We start from the raw sequence: 21577 nt of genomic DNA on the forward strand, positions 1-21577 counted from the left end.
AGCGGCTGGGCCCGTGAGCCGTGGCCGCTGAGCCCGCGCGTCCGGAGCCTGTGCTCTGCGACGGGAGAGGCCACAACAGTGAGAGGCCCGCATATCGCCAAAAAAAAAAGAGGGCGGCCTCACAGACAGCTCTGCACCAGGTGTGGGTCTGGCACATGGGCACCCTTTGATCCCCACACCAGGGAGGGGTCCTCGGTCTGCAGAGAAGGCCTGGGAAAGTGACCGAGGCCAATTCTGCAGGGCCTGAAGGAGGCTTCTGCTATGGGAAAGCAAAGCATGTAGGCCACAGCCCAAAGTACTGGGGGCTGTGAGGGATCAGGTGGGTCTCTGGGGCTGGGAGCTCATGCTCTAGACAGAGGGTCCTGGGTTCAAATCCCAGCCCCAGCATTACCTGCTGCACAGCCTTGAATGAGCCCCTGCCCAGCCCACTTGGTTCCTCCTGTGGAATACGGGACAGACTCCCCAGAGGAAGGGTAGAACACCCAGGAGGGCTGAGGCAAGGGGCACGGAGAGGCCGAAGTGGCCGGGGGACGTGTGGGGCTGGCGAGAGGAAGGACAGCGTATGGAGGGCTGGGGTGGGGGAGGGGAGGGCCAGAGAAGCGTATAGAGTGTGGCCTGAGTGCAAGAGAAGTGCGCTGCCCCACTCGAGCATCCAGCTGCCCCACACGTCTCGGGAGGTGGGTGAAGATGCCACGTCAAGCATCAGGGCATAGGCAGGGCTGTGTGACCTTGACTAAGTTCTGGCCCGTCTTTGAAGGACCCACCTCCCGGGACTGTTATCTAGGCTAAATAAGAAGCAGCCACCTCCCATCTGGGCAGGCTTCCAGCCTCTGCCCTGTTCCGGCCAGCCTGTCAACATGGCAGCCAAGCCCCCTGGGCACACGGCATCAAGAGGCCCCCCCAGACTGCAGGGCCCCTCTCGCCTCCCTGACCTCGGCCTGCACCCTCCTCGGCTCAGCTCCTGCCCTGCTGCTCTGCTAGCGGCTCCAGCTCTGTCCTGTGCTGAGCAAGAGGCAGCACTGAAACACCCCCCTCCTCGCTCTGTGGTTCTCCTTAGCCCTCCTCACCTCTCACCCAGTCTGCAAGTCCACTTCTTGTCTGCTCCGGGGCTCGTCTGTCATGCTCACTGCCAGGTCCCACTCACTGGCACACGGCGGACACGCAGACACTTGCTGGATGAATGAAGAGCGCATGTAACATCTCCACTTCCCTTTATACCCCCAAGAGAACTGAAAAAAGTGAGCACCTACAACTTGAGCACCTGGAAGGCATTTTGTGAGCGGGCCCTGGGCACCAGGGCACAGGAGCTGCGTACGGTCGGAGGCCAGGGGGACTCAGACACTCTGCAGACCACTTCCAGAGCAGGGTCAGGGCCTCCCAGACGCTGGCCCAAAGCATGCTGGGATAAGGAATTTAACTCACAGCTATACCAGGTCATAAAATATGAAGAGCGTTGTCCAAAGAGAAGGGACAGGCATTCGTGGCAAAGGGGAGGTGTAGCTTTAAACTGCAGAACATCCGGGGGCAACTGGAGGGGTCTGAAAGAGACTCAGCCAGGCCCCGTGGACAGGGCCCTACATTTGGCAACCCCGACTATGAGAACCAGTAGCCCCGGCATCACTGGCACCGAAGCCCAGGAAACCCCTTCCTTGGGAAGTCCCCTACAGCACAGTGACAGCGCGCCCTTAACCCTATTTCACAGGTGAGGACACCCAGTGCCAGAGAGGCCAGGGCCGGGCCGGGACTGACCACGGGGGACAGTCCTTTCCAGTGGCCTCTCCCTCGAGCGGGGCAAGTAGCCTACGGGGACGCCTCCCCCCCACCTCCACCCCACCCCCCACCCACCCCGTAACGGCAACGCTGGACCGGCCCCGCCGAGCAGAGCTGGGGCACGGCCACACCCCCAGCTGCCGCAGTACCAACTCAGCCGCCCGGGGGGCCAGAGGCCCCATCATCAGCACGGGCCACCCTAAGCGACGGTGGGGACGGAGGCGCCGCGCTCCTGCGCGCGGGGCGGTGGGGAGTGGGCGCGTGGGGCGCGGAGCCGGCCGAACGCGGGGCGGAGCGCGCCGGGCGGGGCGGGCCGGGCCGGCGTCTGCCCGCGCGAGGAAGTCCCGGCCCCGCGCTTTGGGGAAGTGAGGCCGAGGCGCCTGCGCACTGAAGCCTGCGCCCGCTCCCCGACGATTCGGCCGGACCTCGGAGCGCGCGGGCCGGCTGCTGCGGCGCGAGTGGCTCGGGAGCGCGGCCGGTGAGTGCGCGCGCGCGGCGCCGAGGACCGCGGCCCTGCCCCTCCGGCCAGGACCCGGGGGCCGTGCGGGGCGGGAGCCTCGGAAACCGGCGCCGGAATCCGCGCCCCAAGGACTCAGCCGCGGGGTCCACGTGGACCCTGGGCCGCGGCGAGACTGGAGCCCGTCCCCGCGCGTGGGGGAGGGGCCGTTGCAACCGGGTTCCCCTTTTCTGCAGCTCAAAGCCTGGGGAAGTGATTGCTCAAAGCAGGGTGGGGGGGGCCGGAAGAACCCAGGTTTCCGCGTCTCCCGTCCCCCCCCCAGCCTGTGGGGAGGGGCCGAGGCGGGACACCCGGTTTGCCCCCGCCCCCACCCTGTTGGATCTGGCAGCCACTCATCCCTGCCAGTCGCAGGGGAGGCGCTGCGCCCCCGGCCCGAGCCGATCGGGGGGCTCCTGGCGCCAGCCTCGCTCCAGAACGCGCGGGAGGACCTCCTGCCGTCTGACTTGAGTCCTGCTGCTGCAGCACACGCCCCTTCGGCAGCCAGGGTGGGGCCCCGATTGAACCTGGCCCCTCCCGCCCCTGCCTCGCCTTTGGGTCGCTGGTGAGTGGGGCGCGTGGCGAGTTCCTTGACATTGGGGTGGGGAGGTCAGAGGCTGGAGAAAGGGGCAGACTTCTCCAGGCCAAACCCTACCATGAGAGAGAGGGAGAGAGAAGTGGGTTGCCCCCACCATCGTAGAGGTGGGCAGTGGCGAGGGTCACCAGGTCTAGGAAGACCTGGCCTGCCTTGGAGGAGCCAGGCTGGGACTTCCCAGCGGGGGAGGGGGCGACACAGCAGACAGGAAAGGTGCTGAGGGGGGATAAGAAGCAAGGAATGGAGCCCCTCTGTCAACCCCCCTCCGAAAGGTTATGGCATTTTTTTTCCTGGGATTGTCACATTTTCTTATTCTTTTTTTGGACTGGGCGGGCTCGGGGACGTTCTTTTTCCTTCTGTGGAGCAGAGCCGCAGCCGCTCCCTAGGGAGCCTCTGTCCCCAGAGGCCAAACTTGCTGCCTGTCCAGCTTCTCCTATCCCAGACTTAGGGGCCAAAGCCTGGAGGGGCTGGGGAAGGGGAGGGAGCCCCCTCACACGTGCCCGAATGCGCGGCGCGAACCCTGGTTCAGACCCTGTACCCCCACCAAGAAAGAGAGCAGGTGCCCCAGGGGCACAGGTGGCCCCGGGCAGCCTGAGGAGGGTGCACGGAGCCAGGCCCAGGGATGGGTGACCAGGTGCAGGGCCTACAACCAGGACAGAAGGGACGGCCTCTCCCCCTGCCCCAACCCCCGCCCCAGACTTGGCCCCAGCACCTGGGCCCTGCGTCCTCAGGCAGGTCCCCTCGTCCAAGTGAGAGCTGAGTTGGAGAAGGCAGCCTAGAGGGGTACAGCCTTCAGGGTGCTGGGGGGTGGGGGGCGGGGGCGGGGGCCCTGCCCCCACTCACAGTGTGTAGGGGTGCAGAGGAGGAAGAGCGGCTCTGCCTGGGGAAGTCACAGCCCGTCTGGGGTACAGCTACCAGACCTCAGAGGTTGCCACACCCCTTCCTTTCCCTAGAAACTTGACCCCTGAGGGTAGGCATGCTGTCGGGCTGCTTCTTCCCCATCTGTTAGCTGGAAGCCAGTGGGATCCAGTTTGAGGGTCCCCCCCAGCGATCTCAGGGGAAGCCAGGCAGGTGGCCAAGTGGCCAAGGCCCCGTGGGACCCTACACCTGGCCCCCAGATTTGGGTCAAGGCCGAGGCCTCCGCATGCCCAGGCCCTGGAGGCAGGGGTGCCCCAGGTGTGCATATCCCGGTCTGTCACCTCTGAGCGCAGCACCCGGTCAGTGGCTGGGAGGCAGGAGCTGCCTAGCCTGGTGACTGCCCCGGGGCCTGTCCCAGAGCGTCCACTTTCCTCTCCTGCCATCGGACACCCCACGAGGCCAACATGGACCAAACAGACATTAAAAGGCCCAGAGCTGAGGGATGGGGGGGCAGCAGGGAGGATGATCATTTAATGAGAAAATAAACTGAAACCAAGTCCTGAGCATCTCTCGGCGGGGTTTCAGGAAGGTCCGCGCGGCAGACGTGCCAGGGGGCGTCCCCGGCCCCGGGGGTGGGGCGGGGCGCCTCACCTGGGCCGAGGTGGGCGCAGGCCAAGGTGGAGGTTGGGAGGCAGGTGGGGAGGCGTTCAAAACTGCCTCCTGGACCCTGATTGGCCGCCCCCGCGGCTCGGGTCCGCGGGTTCCCCGCGGGGGCCGCTCACCCGGATGGGGCTCCGGCGCGCCCACCGCGCGCCCGCACCGTGGAAGGTGCGCCCCGACGCCGAGCGGAAGGGACCCCGCGGCTCGGACCCGCCCGGGAGCAGGACGCACCCCCTCCCCCGCCGCCGCCCGGCGCGCCCGCCCTGCCCTGCGGCGAGGCCTGGGGCTGCAGCGGTTTCCGCAGCCTGGGGGGGAGGGGAGGGGAAGGGAGGCCGGGAGACCCTGGGCGCGGGAAGGTGCCAGCCGAGTGCTCGGGTGCCGGGCCAGTAACCGGGCCGAGAAGGTGGCGGTCCCTGGCGGCTCTCGGCCCTCCTCACCGGTGCCTGCTGCACTTCCCGCACCCTCAGGACGTCCCGCCCCAGCCCCAAGTCCTACTCAAGTCCTCCCTGTCGCAGGCCTGGTCTCGCCCCTGCCGAGTCCCCGGGAGCAGGTGGGGAGCCTCCCCGGGGCTGCTCCGGACTCCTCGTGGGGAGCAACCCTCACCACCTCCCACCAGCCGAGGAAAACCTGGGATGGGGGGTCTAAATGGCTGAGCACCACCCCTGTGCACCGCCCTTACAGCCTCAGACTCTGGGGGCCCCCAGCCCCCTTGGGAGGGGCCAGGAGCCGGAAACCGAGAAAGAGGAACCCTGGCTTCCGGCTTCCCAGGGAGCGAGCAGACGGGGGTGTCCCAGAACCTCCTGTGGAGATCTTGTCTGGGGTCCCCTCCTTCCTGACCCCACATCCCCTCACAGCCACAGTGTAGGCTGGAGTGGGGGTCAGGGCCTGGGCAGAGCGGTCTGGAGGTGGGAGGCCGGGCAGGGGCGGGGGGGGGACACCTCGGGGGGAGGGAGAGACTCGGGACCTCTCCAGGGGGCGGGCCCCGCGGGTGTCAGGTCCTGCCTGAGAGTCCGGCCTCTCTCCTCAGAGCCCCAGGCTGCGGAGAGGGTCCCGGAGCGGGCACCACGGAGCCGGCAACCTCTTCCACCCACCCATGCCCACCCCGCCTGAGGCTGAGAAGCAGGTGGGCCGCCTCCGCCGCTGACTCTCTCCCTCGGGGACTGGGGGCAGGACCAGGAGTTGGGAGACCCTTGGACACCTGGGAGGCCAGAAGGGTCACGCCCGCCCCTCCGGGAGCAAGCACGGCCCCCAGCGGGCGGGCGGGCGGGCGGGGGGGGGGGGGGAGCAGGTGGCTCCCAGGGGTTCTGCCTGGAGGCTGACGGGCCCGTCCTCCCCCAGCACACAGGGCCAGAGGAGGGGGAGCAGCCTCCCTCCATGTCCAGCCATGATGCGGCGCCCCCGGCCCCCCACAGGCGAAACCCCTGCTGCTTGTGCTGGTGCTGCTGTTGCAGCTGCTCCTGGTACGTGGGCCGGGGGGGGGGGTGCGCCGTGTGCCCGGCGGGGAGGGGGGCGCTGAGCAGACCTGGGGTCCAGGACCCCACCCCTCAGCCCCTCGGGGCGCTTTTGAGGCATCACCCAGCGCACTCGCCCCGGGGGCCAGTGCCCAGGCCCCCGTGTGTGTGTGATTTTCACGGCTGGTGTGCCGAGGCTGTGTCCACGGGCAGGCGCCTAGCCAGCACGTGCACGCGCGTATGTCTACCGTAAGCCGGCCCAGGCCGGCCCAGGCCGGCCCTGGGGACCTTCGGCCGAACAAAAGCAGGGCCTACAGACTGTGTCAGGCGGAGGAGCTTGAAGCAGAGACCTGGCCCTGGGACAGCGCAGGGGGTGGACACGGGGCCTCCAGGGGGGATGTGGCTTCCAGGCACGCAGGGAACCTGTTGGGGTCTTCGTGCCTTGCAGAGGCCTGGCCCTTTGCGAGCTTCCGTCCCTTGGCTGTTGAGTGGACAGCGCTGAGGGGACCCAAAGGGGGACCAGCTGACCAGTGAGCAACTGGGGCCCGAAACAGGAGAGGGACCGCCTGGGGGTAGAGACGCGAGGCCACGGATTGTGAGCGCTCGCTGAGCATTTGGCTGTGGGGGCCCAGCGAGGAGTCTAGCGTCTGGCGGGTGGGGGTAGAGTGGGAACTGAGTTCTGTCCGGACCTTTGAGTTCGAGGTGTCTGTTAGCCTCTCAGTGAACCTGGGGAGAGGCCCAGCCGAAGGTGAGGACTGGGGAGACGGCGCCGACGCTGTGCCAGGAACTAAGGGGAGAAGCAGGACCCCGAGGGAGAGTCACAGGGGTCAGACACGCGGGCCGGGGGCTTTCTCCACATCAGTCGGAGTCTCTGGGAGAAAGCAGTGGGGGGAGAGGTCAGGCCAGGGAGGGAGAGGTACCCGAGGGGCCTGTGAAGCCGCAAAGGCAAGAAAACGGGCCCCGGGCTGGACCGGAGTCCGGGAAAGGAGCAGACCCACCCACCCTGCAGGGGGTTCCCAAGTGTGCCGAGAGCCCCCGGGCCTCGTGCCCATACAGACGCGTGTCGGTGTCACCGTGTGGCCAGCGTTCTGCGCGCACACGCGTGCCGCGGAGGGCAGTGCCACCTTCCCCTCTGCCGGCAGGAACGAGGAGCGGCGGCGAGCGTGGCGGGCCTCCCGAGAGAGCAGGCCGCAGCCCCTCCCCAGCTGCGAAGCCTGGTGAGTCTCGGCCGGGGGTCTGCGCGGTGGGGGAGGGTGGGGGCGGGGCCTGGCGCGGCCGGTGGCGGATACCCGGATGCCCATGCCCGCAGTGCCACGCCGAGCCCTGAGGAGGTGCGGAGCTGGGCGCAGTCCTTCGACAAGCTGATGCACAGCCCAGCGGGCCGCAGCGTGTTCCGGGAGTTCCTGCGCACCGAGTACAGCGAGGAGAACATGCTCTTCTGGCTGGCCTGCGAGGAGCTCAAGGCCGAGGCCAACCAGCACGTGGTGGACGAGAAGGCGCGGCTCATCTACGAGGACTACGTGTCCATCTTGTCCCCCAAGGAGGTGCGCCGCGCGGGGACCGGGGTGGCGGGCGGAGGCGCCTCCGGGCCCCTGACCGCGGCCCCTGTCCCGCAGGTGAGCCTGGACTCCCGGGTGCGGGAGGGCATCAACAAGAAGATGCAGGAGCCGTCGGCGCACACGTTTGACGACGCGCAGCTGCAGATTTACACGCTGATGCACCGAGACTCCTACCCCCGTTTCCTCAGCTCCCCCGCCTACCGCGCCCTGCTGCTCCGGGGGCGCTCCACGTCCTCCAGTGAAGCCTAGACTGCCCACCGCGGCTGCCCGGACGCAGGATCCCTCCCGCGGCAGAGGCTCCTTTCACAAGAGCGCTTCACGTGTGGGGCACACCCGCTGGGCCCAGCGCCCCGGGCGGTCCCAGGCAGGAGCTCCAGGTGCAGGGCAGGCCAGAAGCCCCCTTCCCCACCCAGAGGACCCAGCGCCCCAGGATCCAGATGAGAGGCAGGCGTGAGGGCCTCTGGGCCTAGGCGGCCCCTCCAGCACCACCACCCCCACTGAGCACTTGCTGCTGGGGTTCCCACCCGGTGAAAGGAGGCACCCTCCCTGAAAGCATCCTGGACCCACAAAGCTCACAAGGTCCTCCTCCCCGGGCCCCTGGGGGCCCTGAGAAATGCCTTTGGTGGAGAACAGAACCTCTGTACTGTCTCGTTTTGTGACAAGAGGAGACCTCCAACTGGTGCCATCTGCACCCCGGGATCAGACCCAGGACCTCAGAACCAGGCTCAAGGCAGCAGGACCCGGTGTCTCTTTTATATGTTCATTGAGTTTAAACCAGGAAACATGGCACTGTGTGTTTTATCAAAAGAACAAAAAAAAAGTTTTCATATTTAACTCCACTCCTCTTCCCCCCCAAATAGAATCTTATTATTGAAGATGGTTTTAAAGTAAAAGCCTCTCCCCTCTGTCCACATGTGCTGGGGGGAGTTAGAGAAGGCGTTGTCCAGAACCCCCAGCAGGGGAGCAGCCACGCTCAGTGAAGGGACCCTGTGCTCTTCTCCAGCCCCGCCCCTCAGAGCAACAGCCTCAGCAGGCAGCTCTGCTCAGCCCTCCCCGCGCGAGGGCGCCCCCAAGGCACCTGGCCACCAAGGGTGGCGGTGCAACAAGAGGCACTGCCCAGGTCCCTGGCAGGGGCTGGCCGGCTGGGGCAGGACACTTATGGGGGAGGCCTCCCCGAGACCCTGGGTGCCGGGCAATCACCTGTACTGTCTCACAGGCCCCACAAGGCACACACTTGCCACCCTGTTCCCTGAGTTTCCGCTTGGTCAAGCGATTCAACGCTGCAACCGGGGCGCAGAGGGTCTGGTCAGGGGTCCACCCCCGTCCACACTGCTTCCACGAGCAGTGGGGCATCCTGAAGGGTTGCAGGCAGGCACGGCCGTGGGGCCCAGGCTTAGCCTCCCGCCCATAATCCCTGGGCCCTGAGCTGCGGTGCCTGGAGAGGTCGTGAGACCCCGGCTCCTCTGTGCGCCCACGGCCCTCCCCACCTGATCCTCCTGCTCTGCATGGCCAGCCCTGCCCCTCCCACGGGCACGCTCAGGCCCCTCTGAGAGCCAGGGGGCTCTTCCCTCCAGTGCTGTCCCACCAGGCCAAGCCTCCGCGTCACCTGACCCCAGGGAGGTGGGCTGTCCCCGCAGCGGCAGGGGTCAGGGGGATCAAACCAGAGATGAGGGGATGGAGGACCCAGCTTGAAGCCCAAGCCTGTGCATGGCCCACCAGGACCAAGGGCTAGGGAAAAAACAGTGGCAAAAAGAAACATTTAATAACTGGGGGGAAAGAGGGAGAAAGGTGCACTGCAGGGTTGGGGGCAGGGTGTGCTGCCTTCTGAGGAAGGCCGGGTGGGCAAAGGGCGGGTCTCCAGAGAAGCTGTATCTGTTGGCAGAGGATGGGGAAAGGGCGACGGCCAGCACTGGCCGTGGCCCTCGGCTGCAGGCACACATGCACAGGGCTCAGCAGAACTGCAAGAAACAGGTGAGAGGCGTCCATCCAGCCATGTGGCCTGCAGGACCCCAAAGGGGAGGAGGCAGGGCTGGGGTCTCCATCCACCATCTCCAAAGCTCCCAGGAGGCTGGCTGGCAGGGCCATCCCCCAATTCATGCCGCAGACCCCACAGAGGCTGGAGACACCCACCTCCAGAGAACAGGGATGGGGATGCATGGCCTGGGCTCACCCACCTACCTTCCAGCGGTTTCCACACTCGTTGCACACGACGAACGTGGTCATAGGCTCATCGGAGCTACGGGTCTGCACCTGTTGGGAGGGCCACGGTGGGAGGGGCCCGGCCCCAGGGCCTCAGTCACTTGCAGCTGGAGGCCCCAGGGAGCAGGACTTCCCAGGAGTCACAACCTGGGGAGGCCGCCACCCATGACCTCGGGCCGTGCTGGCCTCCCGTCACCTGGGCTGAGGCTGCCCCGCGACACTCGCCTCGCGGTCGCCCCAACCGCTTTCCTCTTACAGGGCCCCCCGACATCTCTTGGGGCCCACATCAGCGCCCACCTCCACGACTATGTGTAGTCCTGCTACCACCACCGGGCACCCATCCTCCCACCGGCAGCAACACGGCGGGGCCGGTCCCAAACTTCAGTGCCCCAGAACGAACGGGCTGGACCCACGGCTGGAGACTGCCTACTGGGGCGCCGGGGTCCTCGGCAAGGGGGAGCCCCAAGAGCGACCGCAGCTCCCGGCCCCATCAGAGGCTAGGCTGTCGGACCCGCGGCCCAGCACCGCCCACACCGCACGTGTCCAGGCGCGAGGGGGAGGGGGACGCAGCCTGCGTAGCAGGGGCAGGGGCGGCACCGAGGAGGGGCGGGGCCCCGCTGCCCGCGCTCACCTGCGTGTAGGTGCAGCTCTTCTTCCTGCACTTGCCGCAGGTGAACAGGTCGGTCTGCGTGCCGCCCGTGCGTGCCATCTGGTGCTCGCGGATGGCCTCCTTGGTCATGGCCTTGCGGATCTCCTTCAGCTCGTCGCTGGCCATCTCCTGGGGCGAGGGGTGCGTGCTTAGCCCGCGGCCCCCCAGGGGCGGCCCCCCGCGCCCCCACGGGCTCACCTCCGAGGTCATCACGGCGATCTGCTGGGGCGTGATGGCGCCACACAGCACGTTGCGCCGCAGGCTGGGGTTCTTGGCGTCCTTGAGGTTGGAGAGGCGGCTCCGCACCCGGTTCTTGTACTTCATGTCCGTGTTCCCCACGTCCCGGAAGATGCGTGCGGACGTTTAAGGACCCGTAGGGAGGCCGATGCCCCACCCTCCACCCCCGCCCCCAGGTCAGCCAGGGCCTCTCGCGGGGGCCGCGTCGGAAGAGCCAGCCACACCGGGTCGACAACACTGACGCTTTCCCGGCTGAGACCCGACCACAGGCTGGAGGCCCGGTCAGACCCCAGAGGGTCTGGGAGGAGCCCTCTGGTCAAGACGAACAAGCCCGCCCGGCCGCCCAACCCCCTGGCGAGGGCGCAGGACAGTGGCCACCAGGGGAGCAGAGCCCGGCCGGCCCCGCACTTCCTCCAGAACTCCAGCCTCCAAGCCGCCGCATAAAGGATATATTCCTCGATCTGGGCCGACAAGTGCTCGCAGTCCGCACCGGCAGCCTCGTGCTCATCTGCAAGAAGCAGCCCTGACCAGCTGCCCTGCCGGCTCCCCCCACCCCTCAGCCTGCGCAGGATCCAGGCGCCCTGCTCCCCAGAGACCCCCGGCTCCCTGCCCCCAAGGTCAGCAGCACAGGGCTGGACTCAGGCCTCCACAGGCAGGCAGGGCCCCGGCCACCTGGGAGTCAAGCGTGTGGCAGGAGCCAGGACCCCGAGGTGTGCTGGGCGGCCCCGGCCCAGGCACTCACGGTCCGTCTGCAGGGCGGCGGTAAGCATCTCGCGACACTTGCTGCGCACGGCGTCACAGGTGACCGGCACCGGAGGAAACGTGGTGATCCTGGGTGTCGACGGCGTCCTGGGCGGCTCTGGCCTCTTGCGGCTGGAGAGAGGCCCCGCTCGGGCCGTGTGCACCTCCATGAGATGCCGGTCCCCAGAAAAGCCAACGTCACAGCCACAAGGCCCCCAGACCCCGTCTGCCCCACCCCGACAGCGGCCCGGAACCCCGCCCGTCTGCAGTCAGGTCCAGCAGGTCCATGCGCTCTGGCCGGAGGCAGTGAGGATCGCTGGGGGGGGGACACACTCCCAGGCGGGACCCCCGCCCTCAGGGAGACCTGGCACACGGGGCCACACAGCCTAGCGCAAACGGCCCGGTCAGGGAGAGGCGGACGGGCCCAGGGATCACCCAGGACCAGGTTCCACTTCGCAGGCAGCCCCGCCCCTTGCAGGGCTGGGCGGCCCCTCCGTGCGTGGCCTGTCCACCCGCGGCCCCCCTCTCGTGCCCCTGTGACCTCCACGGAAGTCAGTGGAAGCAGGCGGCTTCCTGGAGGAAAAATAACACGTGCAGGTGGGCAGATGAGCCCATGTCTCCGCACAGCCATGCCGTGAATCCAAAGCTCGGCTTTTCCTCGCCCTTGGCCACTGCTGCCCAGTGGGGTCAAGGGCAAAGCAGCCTCTCAGCCACAGCCCATCCCTGGGGCAGCAGGAGCAAGGAGGCCTCAGTAGCCCCAAAACCTGCACCATGCCCCAGCCTGGGGCATCCCCGGTGAGGGAGGGGCCGGCAGCCAGAGACACCAGGCCAGCGAGGGTAGCCAGAGCGAGCCAGCGAGAACCAGACCCTGGACTGGGGCCTGGATCCGGGGGTGCGAGCAGTGGGTCCCCACAGGCCCACTCAGGGTGTGGGTCCGCTCCGTGCAGCCAGGCAGACAGAGCCTCCCCTCAGACGCTTGGGGCTAAAAAGATCCAGAGGAGCCTCTGGAGGAAAAGTGTCCAGCAAGGGGCTGACCCTGGGGAGAGTCCCTTCTGAGGAGCTGAAAGGGCTGATGACCTCGGTGCCCCCACCCAGGGCCCCTGGAAATCCGCACCCCGGTCTGCCGAGAAAGTGGGGCCATGGGCGGGGGGGGGTGTCTGCCTTCCAGACGTGCTACCTGGGGTCCTGGGCCTCGGAGGCCTCCTTGGAGGACGATGTGGGCAGAGGCCCGCCCCTCCTCCGCTCCCTGGCTTTGGCGTCGGAAGCATCTACACGTGCCGGGAAAGAAGGGAGGGCTGGCTGGGAGAAGGCAGACCCGGAGGGCAGGGCGGGGCCAGGGAGGGGGGCAGACCACCACCGAGGCACAGCCCCAGTCATCAGCCATCGGGCCCTGCCTCCAGCCCCAGCTCCCTGCGAACGACTGGGGTCCTCTCTCCCCAGCCAGGGAAGGTCCTGGAAAGTCTCCCTGAGCACAGAAATCCCCGCCAGAGTGACGGCCTTCACGGATGGCACGTTTGGACTTGGACAACGGCTGGGCACTGCAGGCAGGCCGGGCACGCTCGCTCCCGGCTGGACCTCGGGGCCCAGAGCGAGCCATCGAGTGAGGCCCAGCCTGCACTGGGGACCTGCCCACAGGACGAGAAGCGTCCCACATGCCGCCAGAATAAATACGCTCGTCCGACACGCAGCCCAACAGCCACGCAGGACTGGAGAGACACCCAGGACATGCAGCTCCGTTTCCCAAGGGTTTGGACAGAGCCCAGGAGGGGCTGGGAAGGGAGGGGAACTTCGGGGTCCCGCGGTGGCATCCCAGGCACCCCACTGTCCCTAGAAAGAGGCTGCCCCTGTTCCCTCTGGGCGGCTCCAGACCCCCCTTCCTCCTGCCCTTAACCCCCCTTCCCACCTGCTCCTCCCTCCCCCTCCTCGCCCCACCACCCTCCCCCCACGTCCGGAGCTGCCCCTGCCCTCTGACCGCCCCAGCACTCTTCCCCCCGGCCCCCTCCCCCAGCTCTGCCGGGCCCCCCTCCAGGGCTCAGCGCAGCCTCCCCCCCTCGGCTCCTCCTCTTGCTCCTCATGGAGCCCCTCTCCCCCCAGCCGGAGCCAGTGCTTCCTGGACTGGGTCCCAGGTGGCCCTGGCTCGGGACCAGCACAGTCTGCAAAGGGCCAGCGCGTCTTGGGTGCCCCTTGCCCCCACGCTCGCTTAGGCTGCCTGACCCGCACCCAGGAGCTTTTTCCAGGACTTGATGAGAGACTTGGCCAGCGTGACGACCTCCTCGTCGGAGCTCTGCTTCCGCAGGGCGTTGACGGACATGCCGACGCGGGTGGACTGCAAGGCAAGCGGCCAGGCTGGGGGCAGCAGGCAGACCCTCGGCGGCTCCCACAGGGCAAGCTGGGGACCAGCGAGGGGAGGTGGGTGCCCTCCCCGACGGTTACTGCCCCATCTGCAGGAAGCTCAGGGAGGGACACGGTGGATTTTCCTTGAACGCCCCTCCCTGTCTCGTGGAGCAACAGAGAAAGGCAAGGGACAGTCTCCTGGGGGCAGGGATTCACGCCAACCAAGGGCCGGGCTGGGGGTCAGGAAGCTCTGCCGGCTGCCTGGGAGCTGGGGCAGGGGGGCACACAGGGCCCTACCTGCAGCAGGTGCAGCGTGACGGGCATGGCCTTCAGTTCCCGCAGCAGGTCCATGGCTCCCTCCTGGAAGGAGAAGGGAGGACCCTCGTAAACGACTTTGAGGTCTCAGTGGGCAAGCTCAGCTTCTCCTACACACAAGGGTGGGGGGAACGCAAGGCAGTGACAGTTTGGAGATCCACCTGGGGTCAGATGCCCAGGGAAGGCAGGCATGAGAAGGGAAGCAGCTGTGCACTTAACCCAGCCCAGGGCCCCCGAGGGCCCGTCAGGGGAAAGGGCCAAAGCCCCTCCCCCACGGGAGGAGCGCCCGCACCGCCCAGTCCCACATTCCACCCCCTGCCCCCAACGTGGCTCAGGCAGCCTCTCCTCCGTGCCACCTGCTGGGGCCAAGCCCTCAGGGGCCTCTGCTCCCCTCATGTGCACCCCACCCCACCCCGCTCACTCCCTCCAGCTGCGTCACCTCGCCTGGACCGTGCCAGAGCCCCGTCTCCCCTCTCTGCCTGGCCCACCCGCGCACAGCTGCTTCCTCCTGGCCGCACACACAAGAGCCACCTGGCTCCTCAGGGGGCCAAGCTGCCGCCCCGGGGCCTCTGGCCCTGCTGCTCCCCACTGCCAGCCACCCGCCTGCCCCACTCTCCCTCCAGAGCTTCGTGCAAATGACACGTCCTGGAGGAGGCCTCTCCCGTGCAGATGACACGTCCTGGGTGAGGCCTCTCCCGCTGAAGGCGGCCAGCAGCCCGGCACCACCCATTCGCTCCCTGCCTTGCCTTCCCCCACAGAAGGCTCACAGGACCCACTGGTGTGGTTTCACGTGTGCGTGTCTCCCTCATGACGTGAAGGTGAAGGAGGCAGCCATCCAAGGGGTGACAGCCTCAGAGGTCCTGCAGCCTGGCCGTGGGAGAGGCAGAGCCTGCCCCATCCCTGATCTGGACGGCATCTCTGCTCAGGCTGCAGCTTCCCCCTCATCGACCCCCGCAGGCCCTGCCCCTTGGGCTACAGAGTCCAGCCCTGTGGTCAGCTCCTCAGAGGGGACAAATGGTCCACAGAACCGAGGGCACAGCGCCACTCTGCGATCCATCATCTTCCCCAAAACGGAGCCCCGGGCTGCAGAACGCCCGCTTTCTGTGGCCTCCAGACCAGAAGAGTATAAACGTGATTCCCAGTCACGGCCCCCAACTCCCCCAAGGGGCCTCAAAGGCGCTGGGACCCACCAGGAGCCTCTGCTAGCTCTCACTCCCCACTCCATGGCGCCCCAAGCCCCCTAGCCCCCTTCCCGGCCCACACCTGTCCCCCCTCCTCATTCTCCCCTGGGCTTCCATCCATGCGGTGCTCCACCTAGATGCCCCCTCCCCCAGTCCTGCCTGCCCCGACCCAGCCCTCCTGAGTTCCGTGGCCCATCTCTGCCCCCACCTGGGGGGCATTTATTTTGTCTCCTTCAGAGGGGAAGCAGCTTCTTTCTCTGGTCATCTCTGGAAACAGCCATAGATGTTCCCACATCCCTGCTCTGTGCTGCCCACAGCCTCCCAGGGTTCATGAACATCATGCGGGCTTTGGGGCAGGCAGCTGCTGCTTGATGGATGAATGGAAGCGTGGGAGCCGGCCCCCTTCCCAGCCCCGGGGGGAGAACCCTGCCCAAAGACCCAGACTCAGCCATGCTCAGCCCAAAAGTCACCCCCAAACCACCAGTGCAGGCACACAGCCCTGGGGTGGTGGGGCAGGCATCTCAAGACCCCAGCTGAGCCTCCCTCACGGCCCCACCACCACTGGGCCCCACCCCAGGAGCTCAGTCTGGGGAGAGAGCAGGTCGCGTTTATTGAGCCTCTCGGGGAGCCGGCAGGACAGCTCTCCACTCCCTAGAGGCAGGTACCACCCACCAAAGATGCTTCCTGCGGTGGATACCCAGATCGCCAAGGTCCAAAGTTGAGAGGGGCCTGAAACTGAAGCCCCATGTGCTGTCCGCCCACTACAACCACCAGCCCCGAGACCGGGCACAGCCTTCCCCAAAGGCTCACTGGCCGAGGGACGACAGAAGCCGGCCGCAGAGCGAGCACGGCTGGTCGCGGGGGTCGGGGGGGGGGGGTCCTGCTCCCGGGCATTCCCAGGCCAGGCTGGGGGCTTCCTAGGGCTCTTTCCCAAGGATGCCTACGCATCTACCCACTCCCCAGTAGCTGCTGGCTGAGCCCTGGCTAAGGGAGGGAAAGGATTTATTAGGGCAACCTGGTTCTTGGGGGACTGAACAGACAAGGGGAAAAAAAGGGCCTCCCAGACAAGAAAGGCCTCTGGCCGGCTGGCCGGTAAAAATGAGACGATGGGGGCCGCAGCCCCAGGCCCGGCTGAGGTAGGGGAGGCGCTGTAGCTCCAGGGGAAAAGGGGGTCCAATCTCACACTCCAAACTCTTGAAGGCGGAGAATGGGTGTGGGAGACCTACGGTGGGACAGAGGGCTCTGAGTCGGGGATGGGGCTCGGCGGGGAGTTCTGGGGGACTTCGAGGATGCCCAGGCTGGGGAGGAGGAAGGCGAACGGGGGGGGGGGGGGCGGCCAGTCAGGGCTGCATGGGCCGGGGTTTCCGCAGGGCCTGGAGGGACTGGGCCGAGGAGGGTCTCTGCCAGCCCGGCCTCCCGAGGGGCTCCGGAGGGGAGAAAGCGGGCGGATCCCAGGCCTGCGGGGTCTCAGTCTGGCAGTTGGGGGTTGAGTCCAGAGCGGTTGGCTCCCGGGACAAGGTTCAGGCCTGATCGCGGCCTCTGCCGTGGGTGCGAGGTGAAGGGCAGGGCTGGCCCAGGGCGGGGGTCTCGACCAACGGCGGGGGTCTCCCCGTGTCCCGGGAGTCTCTCCCGGGGCGGAGTCTCGTCCTGCCCCTCGGGTGGTCGCCGCGGCCCTGACGGGGGCTCGGCAGGCTCGGCGGGGGCTCGGCGGGGCGGGGGTCCCGGGGTCCTGGCGGCCCGCGCCCCTCACCGCGCTCTTCTTGGTCACCATCTTGTCCAGCCTCCGGGCGATCCGCGCAATCTCCTCCTCCTTGCCCATCATCGCCTCGGGGGCACCGCCCCCAGCGCCCGCCGCGCCAGCCTCGACCTCCCGGCCCGGACCCCGGCCCCCGCCGCCGCAGCCTCCCGCACCCGCCGCAGCAGACGCAGCCCCGCCACGGGCGGGAGACCCTCCGTTCAAACCCCCGACCCCCGCGGCACCGCGCTGCATCTTGGGACACGTAGTTCTCGCGCCCGCCCACCACGCGCGCGCCCGCCCTGCCTCGGACCACAACTCCCAGGAGCCCGGGGGAGCGCAGGGCATCCTAGGAAGTGTAGTCCTTACGCGGGCAGCCGCCAGTGGACCGGTTAGCCGGCGGAGGGCGCTGCGGCAGCGCGGGGCGCGGCCGTGCGTGGGGGCCGCGGCGACGAACCCGCGCTTTCCTCCCAACACCACGCGGGGGCCGCCAGGGTCCGACTGCGCGGGACCGCAAAGGCACGCTAGGGTCCGTCCCCTCTCCCCGCCCCATGAGCCCACCTCCGCCACCTCCCCCTGTCCCGGGGCCGCTGCCCGACCTCCTGAGCGCTCTGGCCGGGATTGTGGCCTCGGGGATCCTCGGGGCATGGTCAAGGGGGCCGGTCCTCAGGCTGGTTTTCCGGGGTTTCTGCATGCCCACCCCCAACCCCCAGCACTTTGTCCTTCTTTGCCCTGCGGAGAAATCAGATGGGGACTGACCTCGAGACTGGCTCCGTAACAGTGACCTACTCCCGGGGGCTGTGCTGATGGCCCAGACCCTGCCTCAACCGGTGCCTCTGCCAGGGTTGGACTGTCTGGCACGAACCCTTCTTGACAGCCCAGGTGATGCTCCTGAGGCCTCTCCTGATCCGCACCTTTCTGACTGTAATCTTAGGGACCGGAAGCTGCTTTGAGGTTTCTCCGAGATACATCCACCCACTCCAGAGGGGAGAGGCTGAGTGTTTTGCTGCATGCTGACCGTGTGGTTGACACGGTCTCCCCTGTGCTCCAGCCTTTGTCAGAAGCCATGGCTGGGCTCAGCATCTCAGGATGCCTTGTCGTGGTGCTTAGAGGAGGAATTTCCTCCTATCAGTCCTCGAATCAGCTTAACTTTGTTGGGGAGGCCTAGCTGGGCAGCCTCCTCTGTCCTGGCTTTGAGTGAGGGAGGCCTCTATGTGCGGGACTGGGTTGGATGTTTCAAGCCACAGAAACTCTAAACAGCCAGCCGGGTGGACACTGAACATTGGGCACACAGAGGAGGGCAGGGGCTTGGGGACTGTATTCCAAGGCTGCAAAGTTTGTACCCCAGCCCCTGTGACCGTATCCAAGCTGCCGAGAAGGACAGAGGCGGCCGCAGGACAGGGACCAACTGGGGTGGGGTGGGGAGCAGAGATGGAGACAGGGCAGGTCTGGGAGCTGAGGAGGGGGACTGGGTTGGGTGGGAGGGAGAAGAGGACAGGGTGTCAACCTGCGGGTCGGGAACCAACCCCCTGGCAGAAAGACTGGTGGGAAAGACTCCCGGTGGCCTCTGCATTGCTCTCTAGGGGACACGTATGGTCCCTTCAGTTGTGAATGAAGCAGTGAGCCACGTGTCGCAGCAGGGCTGGGACTGACCACAGCACAAACCAGAGGCACTCTGTGCCACAGCCGTCCTGCTGATACCCCAGCGTCCTGACGATGCTCACTGCTGCCAGGCACTGCCGCGATGAAGAAGCACTTAGGTTCTAGAAAATAACTTGGTAACTGTGTTTCAGTGTAATTGGTTTCCATGGTAACCCCGTGGGCTTACTTTGTGCGCTGCCCCGCGATGTGGCGCCAAAGCAAGGACAGGGAGGCGAGGAGGGGCTGTCGGCTGAGCACCAGGGCCCTGCCCCGGCTCAGCCAGTGGAAAACCCAGACCACCCACCTCAGGCCCTCGACCTCTTTCATGAGAAGCCAGGTGGTCTCTACCTCTGGAGCTTCCGGCAAGGGCCACAGAGACAGCTCATCAGGAGCCTGACATGTCTCAGAAGCTCTCAACGAAGACCACCGAGGCTGCAGACAAAAGGAGACCAAGACGCCATGGTGCTCGAGAAGTGTGGCCAGGAGGTGGGGCGTCCTGCGGGAGGAGGGCCCAGCCTGGGGAGCCTGGCCCCGGGCAGGGCAGGTGATGGGAAAGCGGGAGTGGACAGGCAGGCCGGGCTGCATGGCAGGGGAGGCGGGGTGCTTCCCCGCTGGGGACCTGCGGACCACGGCCCTTCGCCACGTCACGGGATCCCTGAGCCCTGACACGGTGCAGTCCCAAGTGGAAGCCACCCCCACGCAGGGTCCGGGCCGGGTGACCTGCCTGGCGTCCTGCAGGTCCCACAATGAGCAGAGGCCGCTAGGTGGCGGGAGTGAGCCACAGATGGCCCGCGGGCCAGGTGGCCACCCCCCTCCCCCACCCCCCAGGAGGTCCAGTTGGTTGCAGCCACAACCTTGAAGCGGCCCGCGTGGGACTGTGGTTAGTCCTGGAGAGTGACCCCCACGTGTGGGGCCTGTCAGCGGGTCTCACCCTGGCCAGCAGAGCACTGACCGGCCAACCTCGAAAGCCCCGACTCCCCACCTTAGAAGTCCCTGGTCCCAGGGCCCCTCATTAATTCACAACCCCCAGAACCTTGCTCAGGCCGGTCAGGGCCCGCCCAAGACCCCTCGGACCCTACCCGAACTTGGGAACTTCTTCCTCCAAAGAACGCCCCCCAACCAGCTGCCTGGGCCCCCAGACCCTCCCGCGCCCTCAGGAAGCTGTGCCTACAGGGTGGCGCCAGGACCACGAACCCGGCTGTACCCACAACTCGGTACTCACCAGGGCTCCAGACCCCGTGTCCCCTCTGCTGCATCCGGGAGGTCGGTCGGCATAGCGCCCAAGCCACGTGGGGGGGATGCGTGGAGCCGCCCGCGTGCACGTGCGCTGGGCACACAGCACAGATCACACGCGCACGCGCACACGGGCTGTGAGGCCTCTGTCTCCCCGGGCTGCTCGGCCGGCCCAAGACCCAGGCCTGAGCTCCACCCTCTGCTGCATCCCAGTCCCCCAGACACCTACTGGGTAACGGAAGGAACGTGGCACCCTGGGGGGGACTGGAAAGAACTTAACACTTTCACCTTCCGGCCACCCCCGAGCAGGGGAGCCCCCAAAACACCCACCCCCGCCCCGTGAGAGGCCAGCTCGGGACCAGCTTGCCTGTTACTCTGGGCTGCAGGCCTGACACACAGACCTGCCTAGAATCGGGTGGGGCCCTCTCCCTAGGACCCCCGGCGCCTCCACTTCCTCCTGAGATGGGCCCAGGAGGGGCAGGAGGGGGGCACGGAGAGTTGAGGGCCAAGGGCACCCAACAAGGAGGTGCCAGGCCGTGACTGCAGACTGTGAGCCATGAGCAGGGGTGAGGTGGGGGCAGGGCTCCTGATTAGAGGTCAGAGGTGAAGAGGAATCAGCAAGGAACAGGGACAGGGCCCCCAAGGGTGGGCGACAGACGAGCTCACCTTCCCAGACCCACCCAGCCCCCTTACTCCAGGATGCCCTCCTGGACACCCCACAAGCCCGCCGCCAGGGGGCCTCCCTCTGTCCCCGCGATGGTCCCCAGGGAAGCGCCTAGTAGAAGCCCCATTCCTGCCCCCACCCTGGGGCTGACCCCCCCAGCCCACCCCTTAGGGCTTGTGTCCCGTCCTGCAGGGGTCTTCCACGCTTTACCCCTTTATGGCAAGAGATACATGGGTCTGCCCTCAGGAGTCCTGCGCTGTAGGGAGCCTGGCCCTGTCCTGGGGGCTCTGAGGGGCCAGACACAGCCCTGACAGGGGTCTGGGGACATCCCAACAACACGTCCAGGGGCCATCCCCCAAGGGACGGGCTGCACCTTTGGCCCAGAGGCCTGCCCCTCCCCCATCCTCAGTGCACGGAAACATCGGAAGCTCAGGCCATTTATTTTTCTATTTGTGTCCCCCACCACTTGCCCGCCCAAAGCCGGCCATGACCCCAGCAGGTCGAATCTGTGCTTCCCTTCTGGCTGGGGCAGGGGCCTCGGTGGGAAGGCCGGGGCTGCCAAACTCACACGGAGACCGCTCCCCATCTCCCCATGGCCACGGGGGTGGGGCAGGGAGATCTCTCAGCCCAAGGAGCCCCCACCCCACCCCTGTCACCCTGTCAGCAGCTCTCCCCTGACCCAGGCACCCAGCTGTTTCTGTACGCTATTTCATCAGACCCTCCAGCCCACCCTGGGGGCTGCAGTTCCCCACCACAGGGGCTCTGTGGAGCTCGGACCCCAGCCAACCCCATCCAGGCCTCCCTCAGATCCCGGCCTGTGAAGTCAGGCAGGGCAGTGACCAGGGACCAAGTCCAGCACAAGTCCCCTGTCCCATGTGCCAGCGCATATCTGGGCTCTGCCACCCAGCCGCCCCCCTCTCTGGGCCTCGGTCTCCCAGTCTGCAGAATGGGAAGAACCGCTGCCCCCAACAGCCTCTCGCGGAAAGTCCCCAGCCCAGCCCACAGCCTTGGCCCAGGCCCAGCTCCCTCCCCCAGAGGCAGAACTTTGGGGGAGGCAGGAGGCATCCCCCAGAGGCCAGCAGCAGCAGCAGCAGCAGCAGCAGCAGCGGCCCTGGCAGCCTCGGCCTCGCTCTAACAATGCGCTTCCCCCACACAATTCCCAGAAACACCGCCCTCCCTGCCCTGCCAGCCCGCCAGCCTGGCGGCCACTCCACCCTCCCCCCTCCACGGGGGCCCCAGCGGCCGCAGGGTCGGGGTCTCCG

At 67.1% G+C, this 21577-nt stretch overlaps 2 protein-coding genes across 6 annotated transcripts; one reads left to right on the forward strand and one right to left on the reverse strand.

Moving 5' to 3' along the window:
* Positions 1–2051: 2051 nt before the first annotated feature.
* On the forward strand, positions 2052–8261 carry RGS19 (regulator of G protein signaling 19). 3 transcript variants are annotated; one of them, XM_059036590.2, is made up of 7 exons: positions 2081–2248; positions 2633–2828; positions 5404–5499; positions 5715–5836; positions 6970–7044; positions 7137–7371; positions 7444–8261. In XM_059036590.2, the coding sequence occupies exons 3-7, from the start codon at positions 5470–5472 to the stop codon at positions 7633–7635; spliced, it is 654 nt and encodes a 217-aa protein (XP_058892573.1). In that variant the 5' UTR covers positions 2081–2248; positions 2633–2828; positions 5404–5469; the 3' UTR covers positions 7636–8261. The 3 variants fall into 3 exon arrangements, with proteins under 3 accessions (XP_066869595.1, XP_058892573.1, XP_066869594.1); XM_067013493.1 differs by having other exon boundaries at positions 2162–2248; positions 2639–2828; XM_067013494.1 differs by lacking the exon at positions 2633–2828 and having other exon boundaries at positions 2052–2248.
* An 863-nt stretch (positions 8262–9124) lies between these two features.
* TCEA2 (transcription elongation factor A2) lies at positions 9125–16961 on the reverse strand. 3 transcript variants are annotated; one of them, XR_010836578.1, is made up of 10 exons: positions 16793–16961; positions 13844–13906; positions 13433–13538; positions 12390–12480; positions 11214–11344; positions 10923–10979; positions 10433–10587; positions 10217–10363; positions 9565–9732; positions 9125–9344 (listed from the first exon to the last, which is right to left on the reverse strand). XR_010836578.1 is itself a non-coding variant. In XM_067013492.1 (10 exons), exons 1-10 carry the CDS (start codon positions 16862–16864, stop codon positions 9146–9148), a joined length of 1134 nt encoding a protein of 377 aa, XP_066869593.1. In that variant the 5' UTR covers positions 16865–16961; the 3' UTR covers positions 9125–9145. The 3 variants fall into 3 exon arrangements, 2 of the variants coding, with proteins under 2 accessions (XP_066869593.1, XP_058892553.1); XM_067013492.1 differs by having other exon boundaries at positions 9125–9385; positions 9565–9636; XM_059036570.2 differs by having other exon boundaries at positions 9565–9636; positions 16793–16958.
* Positions 16962–21577: the final 4616 nt, after the last annotated feature.

This window comes from Kogia breviceps, chromosome 14, assembly GCF_026419965.1.
Source record: "Kogia breviceps isolate mKogBre1 chromosome 14, mKogBre1 haplotype 1, whole genome shotgun sequence".
Taxonomy (NCBI): Eukaryota; Metazoa; Chordata; class Mammalia; order Artiodactyla; family Physeteridae; genus Kogia; species Kogia breviceps.

What these genes read in the sequence shown, in the direction of transcription:
- TCEA2 (XM_067013492.1), bottom strand. Translation starts at nt 16,864, where the DNA reads ATGATGGGCAAGGAGGAGGAGATTGCGCGGATCGCCCGGAGGCTGGAC. An exon ending in GTCGGCCCAGATCGAGGAAT is followed by an intron (nt 10,588 to 10,922) that starts ATATCCTTTATG and finishes AAACGTCCGCAC; the next exon opens with GCATCTTCCGGGACGTGGGG. An exon ending in AGTGTGGAAACCGCTGGAAG is followed by an intron (nt 9,386 to 9,564) that starts GTAGGTGGGTGA and finishes GGGGTCCTGCAG; the next exon opens with GCCACATGGCTGGATGGACG.
- RGS19 (XM_067013494.1), top strand. Translation starts at nt 5,470, where the DNA reads ATGCCCACCCCGCCTGAGGCTGAGAAGCAG. An exon ending in TGCTGTTGCAGCTGCTCCTG is followed by an intron (nt 5,837 to 6,969) that starts GTACGTGGGCCG and finishes CTCTGCCGGCAG; the next exon opens with GAACGAGGAGCGGCGGCGAG. An exon ending in CTCCCCAGCTGCGAAGCCTG is followed by an intron (nt 7,045 to 7,136) that starts GTGAGTCTCGGC and finishes CCATGCCCGCAG; the next exon opens with TGCCACGCCGAGCCCTGAGG.